This window comes from Suricata suricatta, chromosome 13 (genome assembly GCF_006229205.1).
Source record: "Suricata suricatta isolate VVHF042 chromosome 13, meerkat_22Aug2017_6uvM2_HiC, whole genome shotgun sequence".
NCBI lineage: Eukaryota > Metazoa > Chordata > Mammalia > Carnivora > Herpestidae > Suricata > Suricata suricatta.
In genome coordinates this window covers 6450151-6464406 of record NC_043712.1, presented here as the reverse complement: position 1 = coordinate 6464406, position 14256 = coordinate 6450151, and the positions used below count along the sequence as shown (strand labels likewise).

General features: G+C 53.4%; 2 protein-coding genes across 8 annotated transcripts in view; both read right to left on the bottom strand.

Moving 5' to 3' along the window:
* Positions 1-1823, bottom strand: part of SPOUT1 (SPOUT domain containing methyltransferase 1) — a 7678-nt gene extending 5855 nt beyond the window's left edge. The window contains exons 1-3 of the mRNA XM_029920383.1: positions 1759-1823; positions 1113-1158; positions 690-815 (exon numbers count right to left, since the gene is read on the bottom strand). Coding sequence (XP_029776243.1) covers positions 690-815; positions 1113-1158; positions 1759-1794 — 208 coding nt within the window. The 5' untranslated portion in view covers positions 1795-1823. The remainder of the gene's footprint in view (positions 1-689; positions 816-1112; positions 1159-1758) is intronic.
* A 3734-nt stretch (positions 1824-5557) lies between these two features.
* The window catches only part of KYAT1 (kynurenine aminotransferase 1), a 35066-nt gene continuing 26367 nt past the window's right edge, over positions 5558-14256 (bottom strand). For 5 of the 7 annotated variants that reach the window (XM_029919400.1, XM_029919402.1, XM_029919404.1 and 2 more), the window contains 11 exons: positions 12685-12832; positions 10382-10531; positions 10227-10313; positions 9867-9995; positions 8603-8723; positions 8191-8267; positions 7967-8056; positions 7666-7852; positions 7489-7568; positions 6296-6382; positions 5558-6014 (listed from right to left, as the gene is read on the bottom strand). In XM_029919400.1, the coding sequence (XP_029775260.1) occupies positions 5646-6014; positions 6296-6382; positions 7489-7568; positions 7666-7852; positions 7967-8056; positions 8191-8267; positions 8603-8723; positions 9867-9995; positions 10227-10313; positions 10382-10531; positions 12685-12832 (1525 nt within the window). In that variant the 3' untranslated portion in view covers positions 5558-5645. Of the gene's footprint in view, positions 6195-6295; positions 6383-7488; positions 7569-7665; positions 7853-7966; positions 8057-8190; positions 8268-8602; positions 8724-9866; positions 9996-10226; positions 10314-10381; positions 10532-12684; positions 12833-14256 lie in introns of all 7 variants that reach the window. The other 2 variants (XM_029919401.1, XM_029919406.1) reach the window with 2 other exon arrangements.

Below are 14256 nucleotides of genomic sequence, written 5' to 3'. Positions count from 1 at the left end.
CCAAGAGTCAACTGACGTTCCACTGACTGAGCTGCCCAGGCGCCCGCCCCCCCCACCCCCGGCAAAAAACCCAAATTCTTATTATAAAATCAAAATAAGGGGCACCCTGGCTGGCTCAGTCAGTAAAGCATGTAACTCTTGATATCAGAGTCATGAGATCAAGCTCCACATTGGGCAGAGTTTACTTTAAAAAGCAAAACAAAACATAATGGAGCACCCGGGTGGCTCAGTCAGATAAGGGTCCAACTTTGGCTCAGGTCATAATCTCACAGTTTGCGAGTTCAAGCCTCGAGTTGGGCTCTGTGCTGGTAGCTCAGAACCTGGAGCCTGCTTTGGATTCTGTGTCTCTCCGCTCCTCCCCAGCTCGTGCTCCGTCTCTCTCTCTCAGAAAGAAATAAACATTAAAAAAAATTTAAAAAAGTAAAATCAAAATAAGTAAATGAAAAGCTAAATTAAAGCACACTAAGCGCTCAGCGAAAAACTGAAAAACAACCATCATGATGATGTCATGATACGTGACACTTGTCCACAGCATTTAAACCTACCTAAGTGGGAGGTTAGGACTCAGTTTTCCGGGTCTCTCCCATGCTCTGGGCCTCAGTGTCTCCATTGGGACAAGATGGCTGGATCCCCTAAGGTCCCTTCCAGAAAGGACACCGGCGGCCCTGCCCAGGACCCGGCCTGCTCACCCTGGTCCTCCCTCTGTGCGCCTGCCTCTTCTTCCTGCTGGCGCTTTGCCTCTTCTTCCTGAGCCCGCTGCCGCTCCAGTTTTTTCATCAGCTTGAGGTCCTTCCATTTCTTTTTCTCCTCTTTCTCTGGATAAGAGGACATCTGGATTGGTGGCGGGGAGAGGGCTTGGAGGGACAGCGTCGTGGAGCAGTGGAGGAGACGGTGGCGTCTCAGCAGGGCTCAGCCTGGGCTCTCTAGCACCCTTTAGTGAGCAGTCAGTGGAGCCTTACGGGCTTCTGGCCCCTTCTTTCCCATGCTGGATGCTGTGGGACCCAGAGCGGACCAACCCAGTGGCTCTCCCCAGGGTTCAGCAGTGCACTGCTGGAGTGGCATCCGGCAAGATTCAGAGGATCTCCCACCCCCCACCCCCACCCCTTCCTTACTCTGTTGCTTCCATTTTCGCCACTCAATCCTTTGGCCATGTTCACCCTGGAGAAGAAATAGGAAGGTAGGAGTGAGGCTGAATGATCACAACTGAGACAGGGATGTGTGTCCAACTTTCTGCTCCGAAGTTGCCCTCTCCCTGCAAAATGGGGGTGGTGAGGAATGCCCCCACTCTGCCACCCCAGCGTTAGCATCGGAGGGCAGGAACCTGCTATCCCCTTGTGCCTAATACCAGGTCTGACACATAGTAAGCACCCAATGAGTTGTTGAATGAGGTCTCAAAGGAGAGGAGAGGAAACAGGCTCAGGGAAGGAGAACCTGCTTGCTGTCCCCCTGGGAGTCAGAAGATACGCCACGAAAAGAGACGGAGGGCAGGGTCCAACTTCCGGAATCCGGGCAGAGTAGCCGCAAGGGGGCTCAGCAATGGGTTACCTGCCGTTGTCCCGGCCCGGCACCCACCACCGGTTCTCATCCAGGCAAGGGAGCACGCGGCCACGAGCATGCGGCACCCCGGGGCTTCCGGCCTCGGGTCAGCGACAAGCAGGGAACGGGAAGCACGGCACCCCCTCACCACGGGCTCCCACGCGGCTCGTCCTCGCGCACCCACCCCCGGTCCTGCCCGGGACCGCGTCTCCCGCCACCTACCGGGCCGCAGGGCCTCTTCTTGACACGCTCCGCCATGTTCACCGCACACCGTCGGCCACGCCCTGCCAAACAGACCCACCCCTTCCGGCCACACCTCTTCCCAGTCGTCCAATCGGAGAGCCAAGGGTGCGCAGGGGCGTGGCCTAGGCATCTGCTTGCCCAGCAGGCGCGTGGGCTGCGTTGAGCCCGCGCAGCGAATTGGGGGCGAGTTTTGGGGGGTGGTCTCATCGCGGAGGGCTTGGGGACCAAAGGGGCAGCTTGTGCAGTGTTGTCCTGGACCCTTGGACGGTTCGAGCCGCTCTCCGTTTCAGCACGAGCGGCGCTCAAAACTCATCTTGATTTTACCTAACATGGGGACCCTAGGCCCAGAGCTGGAGTGTGAGTTGGAGCTGAAAATGACCTTGGAGATAATTTCATCCAATTCTTTTATAGATTCGTTCGTTTTCTCTCCCTTTTCATTAACAGACTTCTTAAAATTTTTTCAGTGTATTTATTTATTTATTTAAGCCCCATGGACTCGTGACCCTGAGGTCAAGTCAAATGCTCTCCGGAATGAGCCAGTCTGGCACTCATAAGAGACTTCATTATTTATTTATTTATTTATTTTTACTTATTCTTAAAATATAATTTATTGTCAAATTGGCTTACATCCAGTGCTCATCCCAAGTGCCCTCTTCAATGCCCATCACCCATTTTCCCCCTCCCCCACCCCAAGAGAGTTTATTTTTTAGAATAGATTTGTTTACCAAAAACTGAGCACATAGCAGAGTTCCCATATAACCCTTTCACCCCCTCCCCCATTTTCCCCTATTCTTTTTTTTTTTTATGTTTGTTTTTGAGGGGGGGGCAGAGATAGAGAGAGAGAGAGGGAGACATAGAGTCCAAAGCAGCCTCTAGACTCTGAGCTGTCAGCACAAAGCCTGAAGCTGAATTCGAACTCACAGACCACAAGATCATGACTGGAACCAGTCAGATGCTTAACCGACTGAGCCGCCCAGGCGCCCCAACCACTAATCTTTTTTACCGTCTCCGTAGTTTTGTCTTTCCTAATGTCGTAATAGTTGGAATCAGAAGGTAAGCAGCCTTCTCAGATACCCTTCCATGAAGCAACATGCATTTCAGTTTCTGTCATTTTTTTTCTCGTGGCTTAATAGCTCACTTATTTTCTGTTGCTGGAGACCATTCCATTGCATGGATATACCACAGTTTATCCATTCATCTTCTGAAGGACATTTTATTGCTTCCAGTTATAAATAAAGCTGCTATAAACATTCATGTGCAGGTTTTTGTATGGACATGAATCTTCAACTCACTTGGATAAACAGTTGGGAACCCAATCCTGGTTCCTACAGTTAAGACTATGCTTAGCTTTGTAAACAACTGCCACGCTTTCGAAGCGACTGTACCATTTGCCCTCCTGTCAGCAATAAATGAGCTTTGCTATCTTTTTTAAGTTAATAAATTGGAGCCGATATGTATTCAATCAACCAATAGTTATGGAGCAGAGCCTATCTTGAAGCTGGCACACCCTCTGGTAACCAACAGGGACACGATGGTACGCAAAAGTGGATGCTGATCTAGAGCTTACAAATGAAGAGAGGAGAAATTGTTTTTTTCACTGTTTCATTTTGTTAAGTAAGCCCTAGGCCCAACATGGGGCTTGAACTCACAACCCCAAGATGAAGAGTCATGTTTTAGGGCGCCTGGGTCGCTCAGTCGGTTGAGCATGCCACTGAGGCTCAAGTCATGATCTTGCAGTTCACGAATTTGAGCCCCGAGTCGGGCTCCGTGCTGACAGCTCAGAGCCTGGAGCCTGCTTTGGAATCTGTGTCTCCCTCTCTCTCTGCCCCTCCCATGCTCGTAGTCTGTCTGTCTGTCTGTCTCTCGCTCTCAAAAATAAATGAAACATTAAAAAAAAAAGTTGTAAGTTTAGCCAGGTGCCCCGAGGAAAGATTAATTTCAAATTCACTGTATGTGTTGACATTACAAGGGTTGTGTTTATTCTACCATTTACTCCTTTCACTGTCTGATTATTCATCTAAGTCAGATCTGCCCTCTCAGGCTGGCTGAGGTTACTCAGTCTGAGATCTCAAACTTCTGTAGAGTCACAGACATGGGCTTTGGCCGATTTTGGATGGGCTCTGAATGTTTGGTTGGGGTGTTCTCCATGTGAGATCTATGGCCCTGTCCCATGCCGTCAGGCTCTGCATGTGCACAGGGGCTCCAAGCCAGAACCTCTGAGATGGCATTCTGTTCCACAATCTTGACTTTGGAACTGTGGTAGTAGCAAGTCACAGCTTGGACAGGGCAGGAGGGGCGTGTACCACGCCTGGCTCAAAATGTGTTCCGACAGCAATTCTCTGACACCACATGGGTGACCCACACTTCAATTCAATTCTGATAATAGGTACTTAGAGTTGGCGCAGATCCCATAGGTTGAGGGCTCAGTCCCACAAGGCTGCCCCCCACTTTAAATGCCATCAGCAAGTGGCGTCTCTAGGCTACCCCTACTTCTGCTTGGATGACTACAGATTTGGGCATTTCCACCATTTGCCTGGAGTTCAGTAATTCCCTGAAATGGTTCATAGCACTCAGGAAGGTGCTACACTTAACAGTTACAGTTTCATTATAAAGGATACAGTGTTGGGACTCCTGGGTGGCTCAGTCAGTTAAGCTTCAGTTGGCTCAGGTCATCATCTTGTGTCAGACTTGAGCTCAGATGATTTATCATGCGGTTCGTGAGTTCCAGCCACACATCAGGCTGTCTGCTGTCAGCACAGAGCCCACTTCAGATCCTCAGTACCCCTCCTGCCCTCTCTCTGCCCCTCCCCCCCCCAAAATCAATAAACATTAAAAAAAAGAAAGTGTCTGACTCTTGATCTCAGCTCAGGTCTTGATCTCAGGGTCGTGAGTTGAAGCCCCGCATTGGGCTCTGCACTGGGCATGAAGCCTACTTAAAAAAAAAAAATTGATACAAGACAAGAACAGCCACGGGGAGAGCTACAGAGAGTAAGGTCTCAGGGGACGAAGAACTCCATGCGGGCTCCTGATGCACCTCCCTCCCAGCTCATCAGATGTGGTCACCAACCCAGAAGCTCCTTGAGCCTCACTGATTCAGGGTTTTTGTGGGGCAGGGGGGGGGGGTCTGTTCCATACACACGATCCATTAAACCACAGGCCAAGGGACTGAACTGGACGTTCAGTCTGTTTCCCCTCCCTCAAGGATTGGTACTGAAAGTTCTGACCCACTAAAGACATAGTCAAAGGGGCTTATTATGTATGAGTAAAAAAGGATGAGTCTTATTGCGCAGGGAATTAATTCCAAGGGTTTTAGGAGCTCTGTGCCAGGAACCAAGGACAAACAGCAAATAATGTTTTCTTGTATCATATGTTCCTATATAAATAAATGTATCCGGGGTGCCTGGGTGGCTCCGTGGGTTAAGCGTCTGTCCGACTTTGGCTCAGGTCATGATTTCATGGTTTGTGAGTTCGAGCCCTGCTCTGTGCTACAGCTTAGAGCCTGGAGCCTGCTTCAGATTCTGTGTCTCCCTCTCTCTCTGACCCTCACCTACTAGCACTGTCTCTCTCTCTCTCAAAAATAAATGAAAACATTAAAAAATTTAAAAATAAATAAATAAAACAGGATCCATGCCCAATGTGGGGCCTGAATTCAGAACTCGGAGATCAAGAATCGCATGCTCTACTGACTGAGCCAGCCAGGTGCCCAAGGTGCCTTCCGTTCTAACCAGTTCCTCGTTGGCGATCAGCATGAGGGTGTGAAGCAGAGAGAAGTAGCAAATAAGGGTCTAAATAACTTAAAACTTTATTATGGGTGAAAAGTACTGGCTTGGGGACTCAAACCTCAAGACAGCTTCCCAAAGTGAAGGTTAAATAAGGAAAGGGAGGGATGCTAGAACCTTGGCTGGGGCCAGGCCGGGGCCGGTGCAGGGCTGGGGCCGGTGCAGGGCTCGGGCCAGAGCCGGGGCTGGGCCGGTGCAGGGCCGGGGCCGGTGCTGGGCTGGGGCCGGGGCTGGGCTGGGACTCAAGGCCAGCACACTGTTGGACTCTAACCGTTGAGTCTCAGACGAGACTGGGGAAAATACAGAGGGCGCCCGGGACTGTGTGACCCGACCCAGGGAGGAGCAGGGAGAGGCCCAGGTCAGGTCCACGTCACCACCACGACAGGAATACAGGCACTGTGGCAATGTTCCCGAATCGACCAAGATCAAGAAGGTGGGCTCCTCCCCGGGGACATCCTGTGTCACAGAGAAAGGGGCCCTGCTCCATCTACGCCCAACCTGGGAATGGCTGAAACCCGGACAAAGGCAGAGCCGGCAGCAACCGGGTGGGGCAGGGCCAGGCAGGCGATGTCAGGGCCTGAGTTCACTCTTCCACTTCTGCAGCTTCTCGTCCATGGCCTGGAGCGTGGACTCATCCTGCACCAACACAGGTCGGTCCAGCCCCTCTCCCCTCGCTAGTGGCGGGCCGCGGGGAGCGGGAAGGGACCCTCCTCTCCCTTTAAGCCCCCATCCTTTACCTTCACAAAGCAGAAGCGGATGTAGTGGTCAAAGAGCTTCCGATGCGGCACGCTGTAGAAGGTGGAGACCGGAATGGCCACCAAGCCCTGCGGACGAGGAAGCCCACGTCAGCACGGCCCCACAGCATGACCGTCCTCGGGGGCTGGGACATCTGGGGGCAGAGAGCGTCCCTCGATGGGGTGGGGAAGGAAGGAAGTGTCAGTGGAGCCCCTTCCAGAGCTGTGTCAAGGTCCGAGGACAAGAGTCCCAGAGCACGGTTCTCGGTCCCTCCCCAGAGCAGGCAGGGAAGGGAGATGGAGGCTGTGAGAGGCGTGCACCATGTGGCAGGTTAGCGCAGAGCGAGAGAGAAAATAAGCCTGAGATCAGAGCTGGAAGCTGGCTGAGCTCGGAGTTAATGAGCCAGCTCTGCGCCCCTCCTTGGATGGGAGGCCGAGGCCGGCACGGTGTTCTTCTGCAGAATCCAGACAGACACAGACACGCCCATGTACCTGGGCTGAGGGCAGAGGCTGGGCTGGATTTGGGCTCAGCCTGTACAACCACACACAGGTGCCCTGGCAGAGTCTGGTTCACCTTGATCTTTTTTTTTTTTAAGATTTTATGTTGAAGTAATCTCTATACTCTATGTGGGACTCGAACTCACAACCCTGAGATCAAGAGGCACACACTTGGGAGTGCCTAGGTGGCTTAGTCGGTTGAGCGTCCAATTCTTATTTTGGCTCAGGCCACGATCCCAGGGTTGTGGGATTGAGTCCCATGTCAGGGTCCATGCTCAGCACAGAGCCTGCTTGAAACACTCTCACTCTCTCTCTCTCTCTCTCTCTCTCTCTCTCTCTCTCTCTCTCCCCACCCCCCCAACTCTTTTTTTCTCTTTTTCTAAAATTAAAAAAAAATTAGCATTTTAAAAAATAAGAAAAAAGAAGTCTTAAAAAAAAAAGGATTGCACACTTTATTGACTGGACCAGCCAGTCCTGCCACCTTGTTATTTTTTTTAAGTTTTTTAAAAGAGAGACAGAGAGAGAGAGTGCAGGAGGAGCAGAGGGAGAGGAAGTGAGAGAGAATCCCAAGTGGGCTCTGCACTGTCAGCACAGAGCCTGAAATGGGGCTTGAACTCAGAACCATGAGATCACGAGCCGAGCAGAAACCAAGCGTCAGACGCTTAAGAGACGGAGCCACCCAGGCGCCCCAGGCCCACCTTGTTTTTGATCAGCCACTTGACGAAGCGTCTGTCGTAGGGCTCATCCACCTCTCCGGGCAAGTCGGGCATCTTGCTCTCTGGGGGACCGAAGCCACGCTGAGCCCTGTGCGGCCTCCAGCGCCCCCTTCCCAACCCCCCCACCAGTCCCCGCCCGGCCCGGCCAGTGCTGCTCACTGAAGTCCGAGATGTCTGCGATGAAGAAGTAGCTGCCCTGAGGCACCACAGGCTTCAGGCCCACAGACTGCAGGCTGTGCATCATGCGGTCCCGGGCGCGCTGCATGGCCCGTGGGAACTGCACAAAGTAGCTGCCGGGTTGGCCAAAGTGAAGCTGCTCGTGCTCGAAGCTCCGGGCGACGGCCGCCTGGGGAGGGGGGTGGGCAGACAGGCTGGGGCTGAGCCGGCCCTGAGGCCGGCCTGGGTTCCGTCGCTGCCCCTCCCGGCCCTCCGGCAGCGGGCGTCCCCTGCCTCTCCTCACCTGACCCTGCGTGGGACAGTGATAGACAGAGTTCTGATGGACCGTGCGCAGGTGTTTCATGAGGCTATCGGGGCCCAGGACCCAGCCCACCTGGACCAGGAACACAGGGAGGCGGTGAGGCCCTTTAGGGTCTCACACCCCCCCTTCTCAGTTCCCAGCGTGCACAGCCTCGCCTGCCCAGGACCGTGGCGTGGACGTGGTGCCCCTACCCTCCGTCGACTCACCTTCCAGCCAGTGGCGCTAAAGGTCTTGCCAGCGCTGCCGATGGTCAGGGTGCGTTCCCACATGCCAGGAAGACTGGCTGCTCAAGGTCAAAGAGAGCAGCTGCTGAGACGGGGGTGAGGGGAAGGGGAGGGGGGGGTGCCTGGGGCCCCCCCTCCAAGGGTGCGCGGGCTCTCCACACTCTGGACTCTATGTGCTAAGCCATTTACCAAACTTACTTAGCTCATCCTCATGACAGCCTTGGAGGCAGAGCCACTGGGCCAGCCTGTTTCCAGAGAGGTGAGGCCACACGGCTAGTGTGGCTCCACACCCATGGGCCCAAGTCACCGGGCCTGCACTGACTCCCAGATCGGGCTCCAGACCCCACCACGATGTCGAGGGGGAGACGCAGGCACCCCGGCCGGCGTGGCTCACCGATGCTGACGTGCTGGTACCCGTCGTAGACCAGCCACTGGTAGACCTCGTCAGTGATGCAAATCACGTCATGCTGCCGGCACAGGCTGGCCACTAGCTCCAGTTCCTCCTTGGAGAACACCTGTGGGGACCAACCCCGAACAGAGAGGCCTGCTCAGCGGGATGAAAGGATACTGCCAAAGCCACCCCGTTTTATTGAATCCTGGCAGCACTCACCCTGCAAGGTCTGCTGCGAAATTAACAGAAAATAGACAAAGGAGTCTCCGCACCAGGTTCCCGGGTCAGAGCTCCTAAAACCCTTGTAAATTTCTCAGTGCCAGGAGCGCCAGGAGCGTATCTCGTTCTGATACTTGATCTTTGACCCCCACCTGTCCCTGACACAGGGCTCCTGACACCCTCGTAGATTCCTAAGTGATAAGGGCACTGGAGGTGTTTCCTGATCTAGCGAGGTGACATGCTGGGTAGGCGTCGGGGTGGCTCTGGGATGGGGCCAGTTGCCAGAAAGATGGGGCTGCGATTAGGAGCTTGGAAGTTTCAGCCCCACCTGTATCCTCCAGGGAGCAGACGGCTGGAAATGGGGTTATGATAACCGATCGTGCCGAGGTGAGGAAGCCTCCATAAAGTCCTGACAACACAGATGGGAGAGCTTCCAGGTGGGTGAACACATCCTTAAACGGGGAGGGTGGCGTGCAAGCACCTCGGGACCCTCCCACACCTCGCCCTGTGCATCTCTTCATCCGGCTGCCCTCTCCTGTCTCACCTCCTTCAGTAAACTGGCAAACCCAAGTCAGAGTTTCCCCGAGTTCTGTGAGCCACACTAGCAAATTAATAGACCCTGAGGAGGGGGTGGTGGGAACCTCAAATTTATAGCGTGTCAGAAGCACACGTGACAACTGGACTGGGGCTCGCGTCTGAAGGGTGGGCAGCCTCGTGGGACGGAGCCCTCACCTGTGGGGTCTGAGGCTGCCCAGCTGAAGACGATTTTCCTCGACACCGGTTCGGTCATGTCCCCATTTCGCACAGGAGGACGCACTCCGAAAGGGGAGTTCAAGGTCCCGGCATCTCAGGGCAGTCATGGAGGCCCCCAGCCTGCTGCACCAGCCAGTGCTCGTGCCTCCCCTGGGGACCCCTGCCCCTGTCTCTGGGACCTCGGTCCTCAAGAGCTCATGACAGCTTGGCCTCCCATCTCACAGATGAAGCAACTGAGGCCCCCAACACAGCAAAGCCATGAACCCAGTCTGGAGGGATCTCTGGAAAGAGGTACCTTTCCCACAGGGTTGTTGGGGGTGTTGAGGATTAGGGCTTTGGTACGCGAGGTAAACTTGCTGGCCAGATCTGTGGGGTCCAGCTGCCAGTTGCTACTGGAATCCAGCTCCCCGTCCTGAGTGGGACCCTGTAAGAGGAGGTGGGAGTTGGTGGCAATAATCACCAACCTGACATTCAGCTCCAGGGATCTGGCCCTCCTTCCCACAGTCCCGCTCTCCTGGGGGACTCTGGATACCCCTCCCCCATCCTGGAGAAACTGGCCTCCTTAACTTCCCTCCTTCTCTCCCACCTCCCAGGGACCAACACAGCACACTCCTGGGAGCCCTCTGCCTACCCACACCCCAACCAGCGTCCTCACCGGCTTCAAGGTCACAAACACAGGACGACCCCCCGCCATCAATGTCATGGGTTCGTAACAGTCAAAAAAGGGCTCAATGATGATGACCTAGTAGAAGGATCCGATTAGTAGGGGTCAGTACCGATCCCCACCCGGCCCGAGCCTCGCTCACTCACCTCGTCTCCTTCTTCCACCAGGGCCTGGAAGGCCGTGAACAGGGCCCCATAGGCACCCACAGTCACCAGCACGTTCTTGAGCGGGTCTATCTCCTGTCCCAGCAGCGTCCCAAAGAAACTTGCCAGCGTCTTTGTCAGGGGTGGGTAACCCTGCCAGGGCAGCCGTGGTCAGCCCCCTGGCTTGGACGGGGCCCACCCTCCCGCTCTGCTGCATCCAGGCAATTCTAGAACTTTCCAGCAACAGGCCTGAGGCAAAGTTGGCTGGCGAGTACAGTGAGTTCCTTCATCAAGCCTGTTCTGCATGGGCCCAATGCCCAGAGCCGGGCTTTGGTGGACACGCAGGCAGAGGGCGTGCCCTCACGGAGCAGGGTCCAACAGAGCCACAGTAGTGGCAGCTCCACAGCTTCCGTTTAAGAAGGACGTTCCTGCCATCAGACAGTCCCAGCAGCCTCGCAAGACACGTGTTAGGTGACCCCCGCCATTTCCCAGGTAGAAAAACAGAGACTCAGAGACAGGAAATGAGGTATTCAGGGTCATGTACGGTTGAGGTGCAGGATCAGGCCTTTACGTTAGGGCTTTGGAAGCACCCTGCTTTGAGAGGAAGGTTAGATCCGTACACTTGTTTGCCAAGGGTGCTTATAAAAAACACTCAGGGCTAAGCCAGGTGACTGAAACCCTAGGTTTAGAACTTAACTAAATAACTCACGAAATCAAATTAGGCCACACAAAATTTTCTGTACAGGAAAATACACCATGAGCAAAAATAAAAGAAAGCATTGCAAGTTAAGAGAAGGAGGTAAGATGTTTAATATACAAAGAGCTCTTACAAAACAACAAGACTAAGATATATACCTAAATGAAAAAAATGAGATAGGTCATGAACGAAAAAGTCTTGATGCCCAGTGCACATAGAATTGAGGAAAAGCAAAGAAAAGCAACAGTGAAATATGGCTCTAATATTATAAGAATATAGTATCAATATTAAAAAGATCGGCAAGAGCATGAGACAAATGGGTTGTCTCTTTACAGATGAATTTCCTGCCAGGTCCGCAACCATTCTGTTGGTGCGGATGGGTGTAAGCCTTTTTGGAAGGTGATTTGACAATATGCACCACATGCTTACGTGCTTACACCCTCTGATTCTCTAGTTTTACTTCCAGGAATCTGTCTAAGAGAAACACTCGTGTGTACCAAGATATGTTTGCAGAAATATTCACTGTGCCACTGATTATAACTGTGAGAGGTCCAAACCAGTCCGTCAGTGCAGCGCCAGTTAAATAAATTATGGCACCGCTAAGCAATGGAATATTTTGTGGCCATTAATAAGAATGAGGCTCTTCTGACATGGAAAGTTGTCCATGACATGATGCTTAGTGAAGTAAACAGGCTACAGGACATTTTATGAGTCCATTTGTATCAAAAAATGCAAATCTCACATGTTAGGGGGTGTGTGTGTGTGTGTGTGTGTGTGTGTGTGTGTGTGTGGGTTTACATAAGCACTTTAAAAAGTTAAAGTTTAAAAGTCTAAACACTCTTCAACAAAGTAGCAAACTGTTGGCCAAGATCACCTCTGAATGGCGGATCTGGAGGGACCCTCCCTCCAGGCAATTCCCACGCATACCAGCATTTACGAATCATTCACTGGGGTTAAGCGGCTGACTTCAGCTCAGGTCATGATCTCACAGTTCATGAGTTCGAGCCCCGCATCAGGCTCTGTGCTGACAGCTCAGAGCCTGGAGCCTGCTTCAGATTCTGGGTCTCCCTCTCTCTCTGCCCCTTCCCCACTCACACTCTGTGTCTCTCTCTCAAAAATAAATAAACATTAAAAATTTAAAAAAAGATTCATTCATTGCTTTATTCCAAAGACTGGCAGATACTTTACTCTCTGACCTTTCCTAACAGAGTTTGGATTTAGAGTCAAATCGGTCAGCAGCTTGTTGTCTTTCAGGATTTAGCTTAGGTGTTACCTCTTCCAGGAAGGCTTCCCTAATCTCCCGATTTCCCCCTGCTCCCACAGCACCCCATCTTCCTGTATCACAGCATATCAACCGCCTTTGCTTTCTGCCTTTGTTTGTTTGTTTGTTTGAGTCTGCTTTTCCTACTAGACCATAACGTCCTGGCTCACAGTTTTGTTTGTTTGTTTTTTTTGTCTGCCCCAGACTGTGAGCTGTCCCAGGGCTTGAAACAGAGGAGACTCCATGAACACTAAACCGTGGCCACATTGAATTCCCAGGGCTCTGCCGCTTCCTCCCTCAGGGCTGAGACCCGTGTCCCGGGGGTCCGGACGGGGTCGGGAGACTCACAAATGCCTTGGTGTACTGGTTCAGCATGAAGTCGCTGCTGAGGACGTGCTGAAAGGCTTCCACAGCGAAGTCTGGGGGTGGGAAGTCGGGGAAGCCTTGGCCCAAGTTCACAGCATCGAATTCACTGGCCATTTTGACAAACTCCACCCTGAGCAACAAACAGAGAGTCAGCAACTGCCCACACGGACCTGCTGCCAGGGCAGGATGAAGGCTGCACTGGGCTCATTCCAGAGCAACTGGACAGCTGGCATCTGGCCCAGCCTGAGACCCATGTGAGGGTCCAGACTCATAGGCCCCTGCTCTGAGGCTGGGTGGGCCAAGCCCTGTACCAACCCCACGTCTCAGCCCACGGGCTACCCAACTTTCCAACCAGGATCCACGGTAAGAAATCATCCTTACATCACAAGCCCCCTGGAGCAGTGTTTTCCTTCTGGTGTGATGGATCGGACCTTTCCCGATAGGTTGCAGACCGGTCCTATTCTCGAGTCACAGCAAGGATGGAGAAGCGGAGGTTCGCAGTGATTTGCCCAAGGACCCCCAGTTCTGCACGGCCCAGCCAGCCTTAGATTCTACATCCACTGGGTTCAAAGTTTATGTTCTTGACCATTGCCCTGGACAGACCGGGGCCCCACCAGCCCGCCCATCAGCTACCTCTGGCCCTGCCTGGCGGCCACCTCTTCAAGGAAATGGAAGGAGAGGCAGAGAGGCTGGCTGGGGAGGCCGGTGTGTGGCTTGGAGGTTGGTTGGGAGCAGAGGAATCAAGCTTGGCATAACAATAAATAATTTGTTCCATCTAAAATCTGTCACTTTCTCCCCAGAGCCCCACAATGCCTTTGAAGACACACAGAGTTGCTGAGGCTCAGGGAGGCTCCTGACCTGCCCAGAGTCACACAGCAAATAGCAGAGCTGAGATGCAAAATCAGGTGGTGGATATTCCATGGTGATTGGGTGAATGGGACAGCGGAGAGCCAGGCTCAAATGCCCTATAGAGTCTGGCCGCCCTCTGGGTTGGGTCTCTCGGATCCTGATCCTCAGGCCACTGCACTGGGGTCAGCAGGAACCTGGGACCCTTTTTTGTCCTGACTCCTTGTGGTCCCATCCTCCTGGCACCCCCTATCCCCACCCCGCCACCTGTCCTGTACATCCCCCCAGGCCTGCTCCTGCTCGGCCCTGCCTTTGCATGAGACTTGGCCTCTTCTGGCCTCAGTCTCTCCTTCTATATAGTGGGTGTGTTGGGTTCAAGAGTCGGCCGTGTCTGTGAGTCAGGAAAAAGAACTGCCGCCTCTCCCAGCCCGCCTCCTTGGCATTTCCTCCCTTCGAGTTGGACTCTACCTTACCTGCCAAAGCCCGTGAGGCTGCCCAACCTCCCTCAGACAGAGGACTGGAGGTGGCAGCCTGAGAAGCAGGACCCTGGGGGCCCAACAGAGAGGCCACTTGGATGCTACAGGGCTTTGGGGTCTGGCTTTTTCTGTCCCGAACACCATCAGGGAGCAGGACGGAGGTGGAAGATCGCTCACAACACGGAGTGCATACGCAAGAGGAGTTTGAAAGAAAAAAAGGGTCCCGTGCTTT